General features: G+C 34.3%; 2 protein-coding genes across 4 annotated transcripts in view; one reads left to right on the top strand and one right to left on the bottom strand.

The window, feature by feature from the left end:
• mwh (multiple wing hairs) overlaps window positions 1–18633 on the top strand; it is a 446956-nt gene that overhangs the window by 153616 nt on the left and 274707 nt on the right. The gene's annotated exons all lie outside the window — the stretch shown is intronic.
• On the bottom strand, window positions 7735–10434 carry LOC142237506 (uncharacterized). 2 transcript variants are annotated; one of them, XM_075308862.1, is made up of 4 exons: window positions 10162–10434; window positions 9943–10089; window positions 8174–9803; window positions 7735–8143 (listed from the first exon to the last, which is right to left on the bottom strand). In XM_075308862.1, exons 1-4 carry the CDS (start codon window positions 10385–10387, stop codon window positions 7837–7839), a joined length of 2310 nt encoding a protein of 769 aa, XP_075164977.1. In that variant the 5' UTR covers window positions 10388–10434; the 3' UTR covers window positions 7735–7836. The 2 variants fall into 2 exon arrangements, with proteins under 2 accessions (XP_075164977.1, XP_075164976.1); XM_075308861.1 differs by having other exon boundaries at window positions 7735–9803; window positions 10162–10433.

Genomic DNA, 18633 nt, shown 5'->3' with positions numbered 1-18633 from the left:
AAAAAAAAAATTATTTTTGTTCTCGCACCACAAATTTCATTTTTGGAAAATGTATTTCTGCTTTTTATGTGTGTTTGTTGTTCTTTTTGTGAACTTGACTCGCTTTGTTTGGCCATAGCAACAACAACGAAACAGCCAAACACACAAGTGTAAATGAAATAGCGCAAAACCTGCGAAAAAACCTGCCTAATTCAGCGATGGAAGCAATAAAGAGATATTTCCAAACGTGCATATTCTTTTAAAAATTTTGGTCACTTTGCCAGTTACTCAGGGATGGATAATACAATTTTTAAGAAAGTACAAAAAAGGTATTTTTTGAGCGGAAAGATTATTGTCGAGAGACTGAATTTTAAAGAAAATAAAATTTTGACAACATTTTCTATAGAAATAAAATTTTGAAAAAATTTCCTATAGAAATAAAATTTTTACAAAATTTTCAATTGAAATAAAATTTTGACAAAATTTTCAATTGAAATAAAATTTTGACAAAATTTTCTATAAAAATAAACTTTTGCAAAAATTCTATATAGAAATAAAATTTTGACAACATTTTCTACCGAAATAAAAAATCGATAATATAGAATCGCATTCTTTTTTCGACTAAAACTTTCTTGAAGTTCAATAAAATCCTGTTTTTAACTATGTCTTACAAAATCGAGGTTTTCTTCCCACATGAACATGTATGTTTTGCCATATTTGTAAAAGACTATTAGCAAATAAGGTTGATAAAGACTTTCTCAAAATATTAAAATATTTTGTCAAAGCTATTGTACCATAAATCTGATATCGACTCAAAAATGTCTACACAAAAGGTACTAAATCATTCGCGGGGGTACTACGGTACTGTCCGGGGTGAAAAAGGTTTGAAAAAAGTACTATAGTACTGCATTTTCCATCCCTGCAGTTACTACGTGCTCATCCGAACGTTCATTTTCAACAATGAAGAGATTAAAGACGTATCTAAGAAATTCGAGTAGCGAGAGTAGTCTCAAAGGATTGGCATTAATGTCGGTTCATCGCCGAATAAATGTGCCGACTGAAGAAGTCATTGATTTATTTGCTGCCCAAAAAGCCGGTCGGCTCAATTTAATATTATAACCAGTGAGTAAAGTAGGTTAGGTTAGGTTAGGTGGCAGCCCGATGTATCAGGCTCACTTAGACTATTCAGTCCATTGTGATACCACATTGGTGAACTTCTCTCTTATCACTGAGTGTTGCCCGATGCCATGTTAAGCTCAATGACAAGGGACCTCCTTTTTATAGCCGAGTCCGAACGGCGTTCCACATTGCAGTGAAACCACTTAGAGAAGCTTTGAAACCCTCCGAAATGTCACCAGCATTACTGAGGTGGGATAATCCACCGCTGAAAAACTTTTTTTGGTGTTCGGTCGAAGCAGGAATCGAACCCACGACCTTGTGTATGCAAGGCGGGCATGATAACCATTGCACCACGGTGGCTCCCGTGAGTAAAGTAGAAAGTCGGACGGGGCCGACTATATCATACCCTAAACCACCCCTACTGAATTAGTAAACATAAGCATTTGTGGGGTATCATTGGTATAGGTTTTGGAGAACATAAAGGGGGGTACATGTTTATGGGTGTCGTGTCACAATCTGAGCAGAAATGTCTAATATTAGGAGCTATAGTTTATTTTGCACCAAAAGAGTTAGTATGCCACTAATATTGAGCCCATTATTAAAAAAGAGAAAATCGTTCAATTAGTGTGGGTAATAACTCCAAATTTGTAAAAATCGAGCAATATTCTTATGTAAGAGCTACAAGTACGTATAAATACGATCGGGTGGTACATCAAAATTTAAAATTTGAGTAACATTGGTTAATTAATAAGAGTACTATGGCCAAATTAGGGAAAATAGAGCGATGTATATATATGGAAGCTATATTTAAATCTGAACCAATTTGCATAATATTTTGCGGGTTTGATTAATATCGCAAAAGGTTACCTTGTTCAAAATTTGAGAAATATCAGTTAAGAAATGAGGCCTCTACGGTCAAAAATAAGGTTATTAGGGGTGAATTTTTCAAAATCGGGCGATACATATATGGGAGCTATATCTACATCTGAACCGATTTTGATGAAATTTTGCAAATACCGTTAGTACTATAGTGGAATGGATCTAGCCAACTTTGAGTAATATCGGTTAGTAAATAAGGGTTCTATGGCCAAATTTGGGAAAATCGGGCTATACATATATATGCGAGCTATATCTAAATCTGAACCGATTTCGATGATATTGCGCACATATAGTTAGTGCTATAGAAGATTACATTTAGCCAACTTTGAGTAAGATCGGTTGATAAATAAGGGTTTTATGGCCGAATTTAGAAAAATCGGGCGGTACATATAAAGGGTGATTTGTTAAGAGCTTGATAACTTTTTTTTAAAAAAAAACGCATAAAATTTGCAAAATCTCATCGGTTCTTTATTTGAAACGTTAGATTGGTCCATGACATTTACTTTTTGAAGATAATTTCATTTAAATGTTGACCGCGGCTGCGTCTTAGGTGGTCCATTCGGAAAGTCCAATTTTGGGCAACTTTTTCGAGCATTTCGGCCGGAATAGCCCGAATTTCTTCGGAAATGTTGTCTTCCAAAGCTGGAATAGTTGCTGGCTTATTTCTGTAGACTTTAGACTTGACGTAGCCCCACAAAAAATAGTCTAAAGGCGTCAAATCGCATGATCTTGGTGGCCAACTTACCGGTCCATTTCTTGAGATGAATTGTTCTCCGAAGTTTTCCCTCAAAATGGCCATAGAATCGCGAGCTGTGTGGCATGTAGCGCCATCTTGTTGAAACCACATGTCAACCAAGTTCAGTTCTTCCATTTTTGGCAACAAAAAGTTTGTTAGCATCGAACGATAGCGATCGCCATTCACCGTAACGTTGCGTCCAACAGCATCTTTGAAAAAATACGGTCCAATGATTCCACCAGCGTACAAACCACACCAAACAGTGCATTTTTCGGGATGCATGGGCAGTTCTTGAACGGCTTCTGGTTGCTCTTCACTCCAAATGCGGCAATTTTGCTTATTTACGTAGCCATTCAACCAGAAATGAGCCTCATCGCTGACCAAATTTGTCGATAAAAAAGCGGATTTTCTGCCATCTTTTCTAGGGCCCATTCACTGAAAATTCGACGTTGTGGCTCGTTAGTAAGTCTATTCATGATGAAATGTCAAAGCATACTGAGCATCTTTCTCTTTGACACCATGTCTGAAATCCCACGTGATCTGTCAAATATTAATGCATGAAAATCCTAACCTCAAAAGAATCACCCTTTATATGGGAGCTGTAGCTAAATCTGAACCGATTTCGATGATTTTTTACACATATAGTTAATGCTATGGAAGATTACATTTAGCTAACTTTGAGTAAGATCGGTTGATAAATTAGGGTTTTGTGGCCAAATTTGGGAAAATCGGGCGATACATATATATGAGAGCTATATCTAAATCTGAACCGATTTGGATGAAATTTTGCAGACTTGAAGGGCGGTAAAAAAGATTACCTTTTGCCAAATTTGGTGACGATCCGTTTGAAAAAAAAGCACAACGTGACCCCATTTGTCGAAATCGGGCGATACATATATGGGAGCTATATCTAAATTTGATCCGATTTCTTCCAAATTCAATAGCGTTAGTCCTTGTGCCAAAAAACTCCCTGTACCAAATTTCATCAAAATCGGTTAATAATTGCGACCGGAATCCTGTGAACAACAAATACATGGACAGACGGATGGACACCAAGCGCTAGATCGACTCAGGAGGTGATTCTGAGTCGATCGGTATATATTTTATGGGGTCTAAAATCAATATTTCTGGTAGGCACTTTTTTTGGTTTAGGGTATAATAACCCCTATGTAGTTTAGGGTATAAAAATATTGTATACATACCTATGCATAAATAAAATTTTCTACACATGAGATTATATGAATATTTTTTTTTAAAGTTGAACCCCCCCCCCCCCCCGAATTAAAATCCTGGCTACGGCCTTGACTCGGAGTAAATACCAAAATCCATAAGAGAAGGTCAACATCTTTGAATTAAATAATTTTTTTTGAGTGTAAAGCAAGTTAAATTGAAAACTAATTGTATCAATTGTTCAGCCAAAAAAAAAATTAAAAATCTTCCCAAGTCATTAGTTTTAATGTATACACAAAAATGCTCTTCTACACTCATAAAAGTTTACTTGAATTTAATATTTTTTAGCTTTTCTAAATCATACAAATAAATGCCACTTGCATATCAAAATTATAACTACATATAATTATAAAATTTGGCATTATATTGGATATTTTACATCGAAAAAATCCAAAAACAATGTAAAATACGGTTGTTCTCATCTTGAAAATACCGGTTCTACTGGTCCAAGGAAAGGGAGATTTTCAAAAATATCGAAAACCGGTCCGACGGTTGTCTCAGTAGACCTCCCAGTCGAGTAAGCATGATGTATATTGATTGCGATTATCCGATATTTAAGTTTTTATACCCTTCACCATAGGACAGACCCCATAAAGCCGATCTAGCGATGTCCGTCCGTCTGTTGAAATCACGCTAACTTTCGAATGAAACAATCGACTTAAAACTTGGCAAAAATAGTTGTTATTGATATAGATCGGATGGTATTGCCAATGGGCGATATCGGACCACTTTTACGTATAGCTTCCATACAAACCAGATTTGGCATGCGGAGCCTCTTGATGTTTATATATGGCCTTTAACACTCATGCAAAAATTGGTCCATATCGGTCCATAAATATATATTCCCCTACTACCCCTGACTACACTACTAATTGTACTCCTAGTGCGAAGTTTCAACCGAATTGGGGTAAAACTCTGGCTTCTGGGACCGTATTAGTCCATATCGAGCGAAAGATATATATGGGATCTATATCTAAATCTGAACCGATTTCAATAAAATTTGACACACTTGACTATAGTACTAATTGTTCTTCTTGTGCAAAATTTTAAGCAAATTAGGGTAAAACTCTGGCTTCTGGCGCCATATAAGTCCATATCGGGGTATATATGAGAGCTATATCTAAATCTGAACCGATTTCTTCCAAATTCAATAGGGTTCTATTCTGAGCCAAAACACATACTTGTGCCAAATTTGAAGTCGATTTGACTAAAATTGCGACCTAGACTTTGATTACAAAAATGTGTTCACGGACAGACGGACATGGCTATATCGACAATTTTCCTAGGGGGGCTATAGCCCCCCTAGCAAAAAATTTATATTTCATTTATTTATATTTCAATTAATGTTTTATTTCATAAAAATGAATAAAAAAAATTAGACATCAAAATAACTCGAAAATTAATTTATAATAAATCAAGTAAAAGTAGTTCCACACATTTCCCAGCAAAAAAATTTGGAAGTTCTTCCAAAGACACAACTTTAAAAGCACTTCCAGAAGATGTACTCTCAATGATGTTCTTTATTTTAACTACTCAGGAAGTTCTTTAAAATCAATTTTTTATAACTTGGTTTTTTCATACTTTTAATGGGAAATTTTAACTTTTTTGTTTCAAATACCTTAAGAACGAAGTAAGAATTCATAAAATGGTACAAATAATTTGAATTTTGTCGACAAAAAATTCTAAATCCAATCTGAAAAACTTGTGAATTTTTGAAAATATTTGAGATCAAATGTTTCCGACAAGCATTAGAATCCATTAAAAATTATAAAAATTATTTATATGACAAAATATAAGAGAATTTTTTAATTTACATTCAAAACATTGAATTCGGATCACACCTAAAGAAGTGATGCAAATTCAGTGCAACGGCTGTTGAAATGGAAGACTTCCATCCTATGACAAGCCCATGTTAAATTCATCGCTTCTTCGCCAATTTTGCACCACTTCCGGATCCAAAAAGATCATTTTCATTACTTTTTTTGGCGACGCTTTTTTGGCTGGGCTTGTTTATTTTTTTATAAAAATGGAAAATCGTAAATAGGTTTTCAAATTCTGTGGGGGGGGCTAAAAATTTTCTGGGGGGGTCTAAGCCCCCTCCCCAGAGGCCTTCCTACGCTTATGCTTATAATACCCTGTTCCACAGTGTGGCGCAGGTTATAAAAAAATAAAGAAATAGGCCCTGTGGTAGAATATCGATAAGAATTTAAAAATTACGATCGGCAATACGATCATGATTTCGAAACACAAGGCCAAGAGAGAGGTGATTATCTTCCAAATGTTTGGAAAAATAAAATGGGAGTTCGGTTACCATGTATTTATGAACGAAAATTTATTTCCAAATACTCAAGTCCTAAAATTTAGTAGTAGATAAATATGAAGGTGAACCATCTTCATCATTTCTATATATATGGGATATATAGACCAAATCAGTGATGAACACTGATGAGAGGACAACAGTAATTGTAGAAAAATGACTTAACCAAGCTGAGTAAAAATAAAAATTAAAATAAAATCCCGTGTCCGTTTCTGGTGGTTCATTTGCACCATTTTCTATCTTCTTTAATAATGTTTAAATAAATAGAATTTCGTGAAAATCATTATTGCAAACCTGATTTATTATACTGGAAAGATTTCGAAAAAATACCCAAATTTATGGAAAATACCCAAGTCCCCACCCACGAAAAAATATCCCCAATTTGTGGGGAAATCTCCAAATACTGGCAACCTCCTGAATAAGCAAATTTTATTTGATGTTGCTAAATTTTGGTACTAGTCACACAAAAATTTATCCATACCGTGCATATAGCCCCCATATGAACCGAACCGAACCCCATGTTTCACTTCTGGATCTCTAATTACAGCGCAATAATTCACATCGGTTCGAAATTATTTATAGACGCCCCTATATGTACTGGTCAAGAACTTAATTATATAGGTATTTTAGTTATAGGTATTTTTAGTTGCTCTCTAAATGATCTAGGTTAGGTTAGGTTGTAGAGGGTGACATCAATGTTCTTGAATTGATGCCCACTTAGACCAGTATAGGTCCATTATGATCCCTCGATGTGATTTTTCAATCTATCTCCTTCCGATGCGGTCCGCTTTGTCCCAGAAACTTCCACCTGCTCGTACTCTTTGAAAGAAATCTCAGAATAACCAACCAGAGGCCCTAATGAATGCAAGTATGTTCCTTCAGCTGCACTCCCGCAGATCAGTGAGAGCCTGAAAGAAAAATGAGCCCAGTATTTCTTCTAAAGGTAAAGCTGGGCACTGACACAGGAAGTGGTACGAGTCCTTCGTAACTTCCGGGTCCAGGCACCATCTACAGATATCATCGTCTTTAAGTCCTATTCTTACCATGTGTTTCCCAAGTATGTTATGTGCTGTTATGATACCAATCAATGGCCGTAATTCCTCTCTGTTAATCGACAACAAAATTTCACAGTTCCTACGTTTCTTTTCATCCCATATCAACTTGGTTTGCTCGCAACCATCCGAAGAGACCCAGCGTCTTTGCCATTGCTCATTGCTCTAAATGATCTACGGGCTTCTATACAATAGTTTCAGTTTTGATTCGAAAAACAAAAAAAACGATTTGGAACCACTGTGCACTGGAAAACATTTTTAGTAGCAGTAGTAGTTATTTATAATTTTTAAAACTGCAACGAACCTTAAAGTACCAACTACAAAGCTATTGGCCTTTACATACATAAATTTTGTATTCAATTTTTATTTTTTGAAAATTTGAAATCTATTTTTGTTTCTTTTTTCGCCTGCTTAAAAAAACGTTTGTTTGTTTATTGAATTTATTTATTTGAATTTGTTTATTTCAGATTTACAATCATATTCATGTCGTTAGTATTCGTTTTCAAAAGTCGGGAACCTAGAGATTATTGCATTTGATCTACCATATTGAATAGGGCCTCCAAAGCTATAGCTTGAGATCCATCTGTAGGAATATAAATATCTCTTTCAGCATAATTACCAAAGCGATTACGATTGTAGGAGCGGTAGCCAAATCTGGCAGGTGTTTGCATAGTTCTAAGCCTGTCCATGAGTGTAGCTAGAGGAGACGAAGTGGGTGCATTTTGAACAGCTGGGTCTACAATTTCTTCTAAGGCTTGAATATCGATATTGCCTGTTTGTGGTTGTCCACCTACAGGAGGTTGAGGAGCTGGGGTTACAGGAGCTGGGGTTACAGGAGCTGGGGTTACAGGAGCTGGGGTTTGTTCTACAGGAATTTCAGGAGCGGGAGTTTGTCCTTCGACTGGAGTTTCAGGAGCTGGGGTTTGTTCTACAGGAGATTGAGGAGCTGGGGTTTGTCCTTCGGCTGGAGTCTCAGGAGCTGGGTTTTGTTCTACAGGAGTTTCAGGAGCGGGAGTTTGACCATCTACAGGAGGTTGAGGAGCTAGGGTTTGTCCTTCGACTGGAGTTTCAGGAACGGGTGTTTGTCCTTCGACTGGAGTTTCAGGAGCTGCGGTTTGTCCATCTACAGGTGGTTGAGGAGCTGGGGTTTGTCCTTCAACTGGAGTTTCAGGAGCGGGAGTTTGTCCATCTACAGGAGGTTGAGGGGCTGGGGTTTGCCCTTCAACAGGAGTTTCAGGAGCGGGAGTTTGTCCTTCCACTGGAGTTTCAGGAGCGGGTGTTTGTCCATCTACAGGAGGTTGAGGAGCTGGCGTTTGTCCTTCGACTGGAGTTTCAGGAGCGGGAGTTTGTCCTTCGACTGGAGTTTCAGGAGCTGCGGTTTGTCCATCTACAGGAGGTTGAGGAGCTGGGGTTTGTCCTTCGACTGGAGTTTCAGGAGCTGCGGTTTGTCCATCTACAGGAGGTTGAGGAGCTGGGGTTTGTCCTTCAACTGGAGTTTCAGGAGCGGGAGTTTGTCCTTCGACGGGAGTTTCAGGAGCCGGGGTTTGTCCATCTACAGGAGGTTGAGGGGCTGGGGTTTGTCCTTCGACGGGAGTTTCAGGAGCCGGTGTTTGCCCTTCAACTGGAGTTTCAGGAGGGGGAGTTTGTCCTTCGACTGGAGTTTCAGGTGCGGGTGTTAGTCCTTCGACGGGAGTTTCAGGAGCGGGTGTTTGCCCTTCAACTGGAGTTTCAGGAGCGGGAGTTTGTCCTTCGACTGGAGTTTCAGGTGCGGGTGTTAGTCCTTCAACTGGAATTACAGGAGCGGGTGTTTGTCCTTCGACTGGAGTTTCAGGAGCGGGTGTTTGTCCTTCGACTGGAGGTTGTGGAACTGGTCCAGTTGCACCAATATAAATGTCTCTTTCGGCATAATTACCAAACTCATTATCATTATAGACACGGTAATTGATATTGCTGGCTTGTTGAGATTTGAGCCATTCCATAAGTACAACCAAAGGAGATGAATTTGGTGCAATCGAGTTTGCATCGATAATTTCTTCTAACGCTTGAATGTCTACCGTACCTTCGGGCTGGGCTGGAGGTTGTTGTGGTTGGTCAGCTGGCATTTGTGAACCGGGTTGTTCTGGTTGAGGTGCTGGTGGCATGACTTCTGGTTGAGGTACTGGTGGCATGACTTCTGGTTGAGGTGCTGGTGGCATGACTTCTGGTTGAGGTACTGGTGGCATGACTTCTGGCTGTGGTACTGGTGGAATGACTTCTGGTTGTGGTCCTGGTGGCATAACTTCTGGTTGTGGTACTGGTGGCATAACCTCTGGTTGTGGTACTGGTGGAATGACTTCTGGTTGTGGTGCTGGTGGCATAACTTCGGGTTGCGGTGTGACTGCTGGTGTTGTAGAAGCATCTGCGGCAGAAGTTGTTGTTGGACTGCTTGAAGTATCGGGAGCAACGGTAGTACCATCATCAGGGCAAGCACCTGGAGAAATTTCTATCCAATCTAGGAAAATATAAAAGAAAATTAGTTATAAATAATTCGGTTAGAAAATATATCATATATCTCAAAGGCTATAAATAAATCGAGTCTAAGTCTAAAAGGTGATCTTAAAGCAAAGGATATCCCTAGCGATTTTACTTACCTCCTTGGGTTGCAATTCTTTCCATAGCCAAGGCACAGGTATTCATAAAAGTCCTAATTACTGTTCCATCGGTGGCACATATAGGTTCATTAACATTACATTTGTTTTGGAGATCAGGACATGGGCCATTGCTGAAGAATTGTAATTCTATAAAAAATGGAGAATATTGTGAATAATTAATTTCATTTAACTTTCGTTCATAACATATCACCAACTTACTGTCGTTATATTTAGTAGCCTCAGCAAATTCTTGGAAATTATTGAAATTCATATAGGCTCCATTCAAAACCCCACACAATGGTTCATATACAGGCATAGCCATTATTGGCGGTTGCTGATAGGGTGAATAACCCCAAGGATATCCTGGTACAAAACCATATTGAAAATTTGGAGATGGTTCCGACGCTGCCACAGCAAGTAAACAAGTCAAAATGAATAATCTCATTGTGTAAGTTCGTATAGAGACTCGAGTTGAGAATAGTAAGTGAATGATGCTTACTCCTTGAATTCAAACGCTATTTATGTCAAATCCCCAACAAACCTATTCCACGGAAATGGGTTACATGGATTACTTAATACATTATTTTTTTTCTTAATTAGTTATTTTATTGTTCAAATTTCTTTCAAACTAAAATGTAAGTACATCATGTAAATATTTTTGTTAGCTATGAAAAAGTACGTGATACAACGCCTACATAAATTAGTAAATTGCCGTACAAGAATGCGGCTTAGAATTCAAAGTCACAGCCATTAGGAACATGGGTTGTTCAATATGAAGACAAAATATTGAAGAGAATAATTTGCAGAGCGGATAGCTAATTTATAAAATAAATCGGCATGAAAATAGACCTATCAGAATTTGTAATCATAAATCCCATATTTTATGGACTAATCGAATTTGAACTACCTTTTGGTATTATCTCAGTCTACACTGAAAAAAATACAGCTTAGACAGCTTATTGACTGGTGTTACAGTAGCGGGGGCTGCTTTTCGACTGAAGTTTCAGTAGCGGGTGGTTGTCATTCGACTGGAGTTTCTAGAGCTGGTGGCTGTCCTTCGACTGAAGTTTCTGGAGCTGGTAGTTGTCCTTCGACTGGAATTTCTGGAGCTGGTGTTTTGATGAAAATAGGCCTACCAGAATTTGTTATCGCAAATCCCACATTTTATGGACTAATCGAATCGGAATTACCTTCCGATACTATCTCAGGCTACACTGAAAAAAATAGCTTAGCCAGAAAATCTCTCTTCCTGTATTTTATCGACTTTACTATTAATTCTATGCCTAAGAGGTGAGGAATTACCCAAAGGATACATTTAAGTCGTTTTTCACTTTAAATTTGGCACCCATGCAAAAAGTGGCCTCTATCAGTCCATAATTATTTATAGCCTCCAGGGTTAGGTTAGGTATAGTGGCCACCCGAGATTTCAGGCTCACTCAGACCATACAGTCCATTGTGATACCACAGTGGTGAACTTCTCTCTTATCAGTGAGTGCCGCCCGATTCTACGTTAAGCTCAATGATAAGGGACTTCCTTTTTATAGACGAGACCGAACGGCGTTCCACATTGCAGTGAAACCACTTAGACAATCTTTGAAACACTCAGTAATGTAGCCATATAAGCCGACTCCCAGATTTGATTTGCGGAGTTTAAGCCGATTCCCAGATTTGATTTCCGGAGTTTTCTTGAAAGCATGTTTGTTGCATCTCAAATAGGTGCAACAAATATACTGTCTATGGGTTCATGTTTTATTATAGGCCCTATATAGACCGACTCTTTGGCCTTATGTACATCGCAATTTTATTTTCGATTTTTCTGAAATCCTACACAGACGAAAAAGACTGTTTTTCATATGTTTGGGTGTAAAAATGATATATTTGGAACTCAAATTTTTTAACACAATATTTTTAAGTTCAAGCATATAATGTTCATAAACTAGCATAAAATATTTGGGACATATATCCCAGCAAAAAAAAAAATGGAAGTTCTTCCAAAGGCACAACTTTAAAAGCACTTCCAGAAGACGCACTCACAATGATGTTCTTTATTTTAACTACCCAAGATGTTCTTTTAATTCAATTTTTTTTTTTTAACTTAGTTTTTTCATACTTTTAATGGGTAATTTTAACTTTTTTTGTTTCAAATAGGTTAAACACAGAGTGAGAATTCATAAAATGGTAAAAATCATTTAAATTTTGTCGAAAAACATGCTAAATCCAATCTGAAAAAATTGTGAATTTGTGAAAATATTTGAGGTTAAACGTTTCCGACAAGCGTTAGAATCCATTAAAAATTATAAAAAATTATAATAATTATTTATTTGACAAATATTTAGGTCGGATGGCATTGCAAATGGGCCATATTGGGCCACATTTACGTGTAGCCCCCATATAAACCGACCCACAAATTTGGCTTGCGCAGCCTCTTAGAGAAGCAAATTTCATCCGATCCGGTTGAAATTTGGTAGGTGGTGTTAGTATATGGTCTCTAACAACCATGCAAATATCGGTTCATATTTATATATAGCCTCCATATAAACCGATCCCAAGATTTGACCACCGGAGCCTCTTAGAAAAGCAAATTTCATCCGATCCGGTTGAAATTTGGTATGAGGTGTAAATAAAATCTGGTATCTAACAACCATGCAAAAATTGGTCCATATCGGTCTATAGTTATATATAGCCGATCCCTTAATCACACAAAAATTGGCCCATATCGGTTCATAATCATGGTTACCATTCGAGCCAAAAGTAATCTACCAAAATTTTATTTCTATAGAATTTTTTTTTTCAAAATTTTATTACTTTAGAAAATTTTGCGAAAATTTTATTTTTATAGAAAATTTTGTCAACATTTTATTTCTATAGAAAATTTTGTCAAAATTTTATTTCTATAGAAAATTTTGTCAAAATTTTATTTCTGTAGAAAATTTTGTCAAAATTTTATTTCTATAGAAAATTTTGTCAAAATTTTATTTCTATAGAAAGTTTTGTCAAAATTTTATTTCTATAGAAAATTTTGTCAACATTTTATTTCTGTAGAAAATTGTATCAAAATTTTATTTCTGTAGAAAATTTTGTCAAAATTTTATTTCTATAGAAAATTTTGTCAAAATTTTATTTCTATAGAAAACTTTGTCAAATTTTATTTCTATAGAAAACTTTGTCAAATTTTTTTCTATATAAAATATTGTCAAATTTTTATTGCTTTTGAAAATTTTGTGAAAATTTATTTCTATAGAAAATTGTATCAAAATTTTATTTCTATAGAAAATTTTGTCAAAATTTTATTTCTATAAAAAACTTTGTCAAAATTTTTTTTCTATAGAAAATATTGTCAAATTTTTATTTATTTTGAAAATTTTGTCAAAATTTTATTTCTGTAGAAAATTTTGTCAAAATTTTAATTCTATAGAAAATTTTGTCAAAGTTTTATTTCTATAGAAAAATTTGTCAAATTTTTATTTCTATTGAAAATTTTGTCAAAATTTTATTTCTATAGAAAATTTTGTCAAAATTTTATTTCTATAGACAATTTTGACAAAATTTTCTATAGAAATAAAATTTTGACAAAAAAATAAAATAAAATTTTGACAAAATTGTCTATAGAAAATTTTTCCTATAGAAAATTTTGTCAAAAATTTATTTCTATCGAAAATTTTGTCAAAATTTTAATTCTATAGAAAATTTTGTCAAATTTTTATTTCAATAGAAAATTTTGTCAAAATTTTATTTCTATAGAAATTTTTGTCAAAAATTTATTTCTATAGAAAATTTTGTCAAAATTTTAATTCTATAGAAAATTTTGTCAAAATTTTATTTCTATAGAAAATTTTGTCAAAATTTTATTTCTATAGGAAATTTTGTCAAAAATTTATTTCTATAGAAAACTTTGTCAAATTTTTTTCTATAGAAAATATTGTCAAATTTTTATTGCTTTTGAAAATTTTGTGAAAATTTTATTTCTATAGAAAATTGTATCAAAATTTTATTTCTATAGAAAATTTTGTCAAAATTTTATTTCTATAAAAAACTTTGTCAAAATTTTTTTTCTATAGAAAATATTGTCAAATTTTTATTTATTTTGAAAATTTTGTCAAAATTTTATTTCTGTAGAAAATTTTGTCAAAATTTTATTTCTATAGAAAATTCTGTCAAAATTTTAATTCTATAGAAAATTTTGTCAAAGTTTTATTTCTATAGAAAAATTTGTCAAATTTTTATTTCTATTGAAAATTTTGTCAAAATTTTATTTCTATAGAAAATTTTGTCAAAATTTTATTTCTATAGAAAATTTTGTCAAAATTTTATTTCTATAGACAATTTTGACAAAATTTTCTATAGAAATAAAATTTTGACAAAAAAATAAAATAAAATTTTGACAAAATTGTCTATAGAAAATTTTTCCTATAGAAAATTTTGTCAAAAATTTATTTCTATCGAAAATTTTGTCAAAATTTTAATTCTATAGAAAATTTTGTCAAAATTTTATTTCTATAGAAAATTTTGTCAAAAATTTATTTCTATAGAAAATTTTGTCAAAATTTTAATTCTATAGAAAATTTTGTCAAAATTTTATTTCTATAGAACATTTTGTCAAAATTTTATTTCTTTGGAAATTTTGTCAAAAATTTATTTCTATAGAAAATTTTAATTCTATAGATAATTTTGTCAAATTTTTATTTCTATAGAAAATTTTGTCAAAATTTTAGTTCTATAGAAAATTTTGTCAAAATTTTATTTCTATAGAGAGTTTTGTCAATTTGTCAAATTTTTATTTCTATTGAAAATTTTGTCAAAATTTTATTTCTATAGACAATTTTGTCAAAATTTTATTTCTATAGAAAATTTTGTCAAAATTTTATTCCTATAGAAAATTTTGTCAAAAATTTATTTCTATCTAAAATTTTGTCAAAATTTTAATTCTATAGAAAATTTTGTCAAAATTTTATTTCTATAGAAAATTTTGTCAAAATTTTATTTCTATAGGAAATTTTGTCAAAAATTTATTGCTACAGAAAATTTTAATTCTATAGATAATTTTGTCAAATTTTTATTTCTATAGAAAATTTTGTCAAAATTTTATTTCTATAGAAAATTTTGTCAAAATTTTATTTCTATAGAGAGTTTTGTCAAAATTTTATTTCTATAGAAAATTTTGTCAAAAATTTTACTTTTAGAGAATAGTTTGTTAAAACTTTAGTTCTATAGAAAATTTTGTCAAAATTTTAGTTCTATAGAAAATTTTGTCAAACTGAATTATATACGTATTTAATCGGCCTGTTTTAGGTTAATATATATCACATATGGACTAACTTACAATTTAGTAAACGGTGTTAAGAAGTTTAAAGATACCTTGCCATCGGCAAGTGTTACCGTAACCCAAGTAACTCGATTGTGGATGACAGTCTTTAGTAGAAGTTTCTACACAATCCATGGTGGAGGGTACAAAAGCTTCGGGCTGGCCGAACTTGCGGCCGTGTATACTTGTTTTTTTGGTCATCTATATACCGTAATATTTATCCGATTTGTTTCTATTTTAGGTCCACAAATAGATGCGCCGCATATTGGATGTATTGGTCCATGTTTTGGTATAGGCCCCATATAGACAAATCATTCGATTTGACTTTTTGGTCCACTAGACACCGCAACTTTTATCGGATTTGCTTGAAATTAAAAATCTAGACGTATTTGAGGTAGATGCTGCGAATATGGTCGATGTATAGGTTAGGTTAGGTATAGTGACAGCCCGATATTTCAGGCTCACTTAGACTATTCAGTCCATTGTGATACCATACTGGTGAACTTCTCTCTTATCACTGTGTGCTGCCCTATTCTATGTTTAGCTTAATGACAAGGGACTTACCTTTTATAGCCGTCAACGAAGGGCGTTCCACATTGCGTTTAAACCACTTTTTGGTTTTCAATCGAAACTGGGATTAACCCACGACCCTATGTATGCACGACGGATATGCAAACCAATTCCCCACGGTGGCTCCCGTCCATATATAGGTCCATGTTTTGGTATAGGCCCCATATAGACATGTCTTCCGATTTAGTTTCTTAAAAATGTTCATTAACAGATTTGGAATAATTTTGAACTATTCTTCTCTTTTCAGGTAAAGCATTAATAGCCCAATTATTATGGGTAAAACTGTTCAATTTGCGGTAAGCTTATACATATAGAAATTATGCCATTCATATGTCTCATACAACTTTGATTGAAAAACTTATATCAATATGGTTTTCAATTAAAATCTTAATTGATTAATTGAAGACTAATATTTACTAGAACATTTATTTTTTATTCTTTTATTTATTGTTTTATTTTTATTTATTTAAAGTTGTTAACTAATTTTTTAAATGAAATGAATATGAAGCTTTGAGATAGCGTTGCATATGAAGGACTAATGCACACTCAATGCTGCGGATTTTTAAAGAGATGACTTCTTTCCTATGACAAGACCATGTAAAATGCATTTCTTCTGATCAAGTGCCCCTGTTTTTGTTGTGCCACTAAATGTGATACTTTTCAAATTTGTCAGCCATATTTTCTTTTGTGCCCCCTTTTTTGTTGTGCGACTAAATGTAATACTTTTCAAAATTTGTCAGCCGTATTTTCGTCTTACTGTTGCACTTTTTAATTACATTCACTTATACTGTAAGCATTTGGATCCCAAATACTTAAAAAAAACGGGAGTATACCATTCGAATACCACAGTTGTTAACGATTATCCCTTTTCTGTCATATTGTTCTCAATGGACAATGATTCTGCCTAAAAGTATGCAAAGAAAATTTTCTATAGTAAACAAAGCTGGTCAATCTTCTGCATATTCAATTTCAAGGAATGATTTTAAATAAAATGGAAGTGAAATAAATGTTAGATTAGTGAGGATCAAATTTAAAAAAAAAAATTATTTCATAATACTACATAAAACAATAAGTTCCTTTTTTTATAAAAAGTGTGCCATTTTTAAAATTAATGTGGCACCTTTCATTGTTATGGCCATTTTTTTGTGCCACTTTTTATAAATTTTCAATGACAACGCTGCTTCTGATCCAATTTTGTACGACTTCCGAATCCAAAAACAAACATTGTGATAGTTTTTATTGACTACACTTTGTTTGCTGGGTACATCCAAGCGTAGGATTATGCTCCAGGTAATGTCACACTTACAATTATTGGTAACCAATATTTGACCCAGCTATTTGCCTATTTTTTCTGGTATATATAAGAGAAACATAGAATAGAAACATGGGAGAATCATTGTTGCCGTTAAGCCACTTTAGTCGAAAATTTTACACTTTTGTGCAACCAAATGCTATGTTTTTTTATATGTTTGTGCCACCTTTTTACGAAGTTGTGCAACTTATGAATGAATTATTTTTATACCCTCCATCATACGATGGGGGTATATTAACTTTGTTATACCGTTTGCAACACATCGAAATATTGCTCTAGGATCCTATAAAGTATATATTCTGGGTCGTGGTGAAATTCTGAGTCGATCTGAGCATGTCCGTCCGTCCGTCTGTTGAAATCACGCTAACTTCCGAACGAAACGAGCTATCGACTTGAAACTTGGCACAAGTAGTTGTTATTGATGTAGGTCGGATGGTATTTCAAATGGGTCATATCGGTCCACTTTTACGTATAGCCCCCATATAAACGGACCCCCAAATTTGGCTTGCGATTGCTCTAAGAGAAGCAAATTTCATCCGATCCGGCTGAAATTTGGTACATGGTGTTAGTATATAGCCTCTAACAACCATGCAAAAATTGGTCCACATCGGTCCATATTTACATATAGCCCCCATATAAACCGATCCCCAGATTTGGCTTGCGGAGCCTCTAAGAGAAGCTAATTTCATCCGATCCGGTTGAAATTTGGTACATGGTGTTAGTGTGTGGTCTCTAATAACCATGCAAAAATTGGTCGACATCGGTCCATAATTATATATAGCCCCCATATAAACAGATCCCCCGATTTTGCTTGCGGAGCCTCTAAGAGAAGCAAATTTCATCCGATCCAGCTGAAATTTGATACATGGTGTTAGTATATGGTCTCTAATAACCATGCAAAAATTGGTCGAAATCGGTCAATAATTATATATAGGCCCCATATAAACCGATCCCCAGATTTGACCTCCGGTCCCCTTGGAGGAGCACAATTCATCCGATTCGGTTTAAATTTGGTACGTGATGTTAGTATATGGTATCCAAAAACCATGCAGGAATTGGTTCATATCAGTCCAAAATTATATATAGCCCCCATATAAACCGATCCCCAGATTTGACCTCCTTTGCCTTTTGGAGAAGCAAAATTCATCCGATCTGGTTGAAATTTGGTACGTGGTGGTAGTATATGATATTTAACAACCATGCCAAACGTGGTCCATATCAGTCCATAATCATATATAGCCCCCATATAAACCGATACCGAGATTTGGTTTTGGAGCCTCTTAGAGGAGCAAATTTAATCCGAGTCAGTTGAAATTTGGTACATTGTGTTAGTATATGGAAGTTAACAACCATGCCTAACTAGGTCCATATCGGTCTTTAGTTATATATAGCCCTCAGATAAATCGATCCCCAATCACACAAAAATTGGTCCATATCAAGTTCATAATTCTATATAGCCCCCATATAAGCGACCCCCATATTTCAAATCTGGATCTCTAAATACCGT

The sequence above is a fragment of the Haematobia irritans genome, chromosome 5, assembly GCF_050003625.1.
Source record: "Haematobia irritans isolate KBUSLIRL chromosome 5, ASM5000362v1, whole genome shotgun sequence".
Taxonomy (NCBI): domain Eukaryota; kingdom Metazoa; phylum Arthropoda; class Insecta; order Diptera; family Muscidae; genus Haematobia; species Haematobia irritans.
The sequence above is the reverse complement of the archived record's forward strand: the minus strand, read 5'-3'. Positions and strand labels throughout refer to the sequence as shown.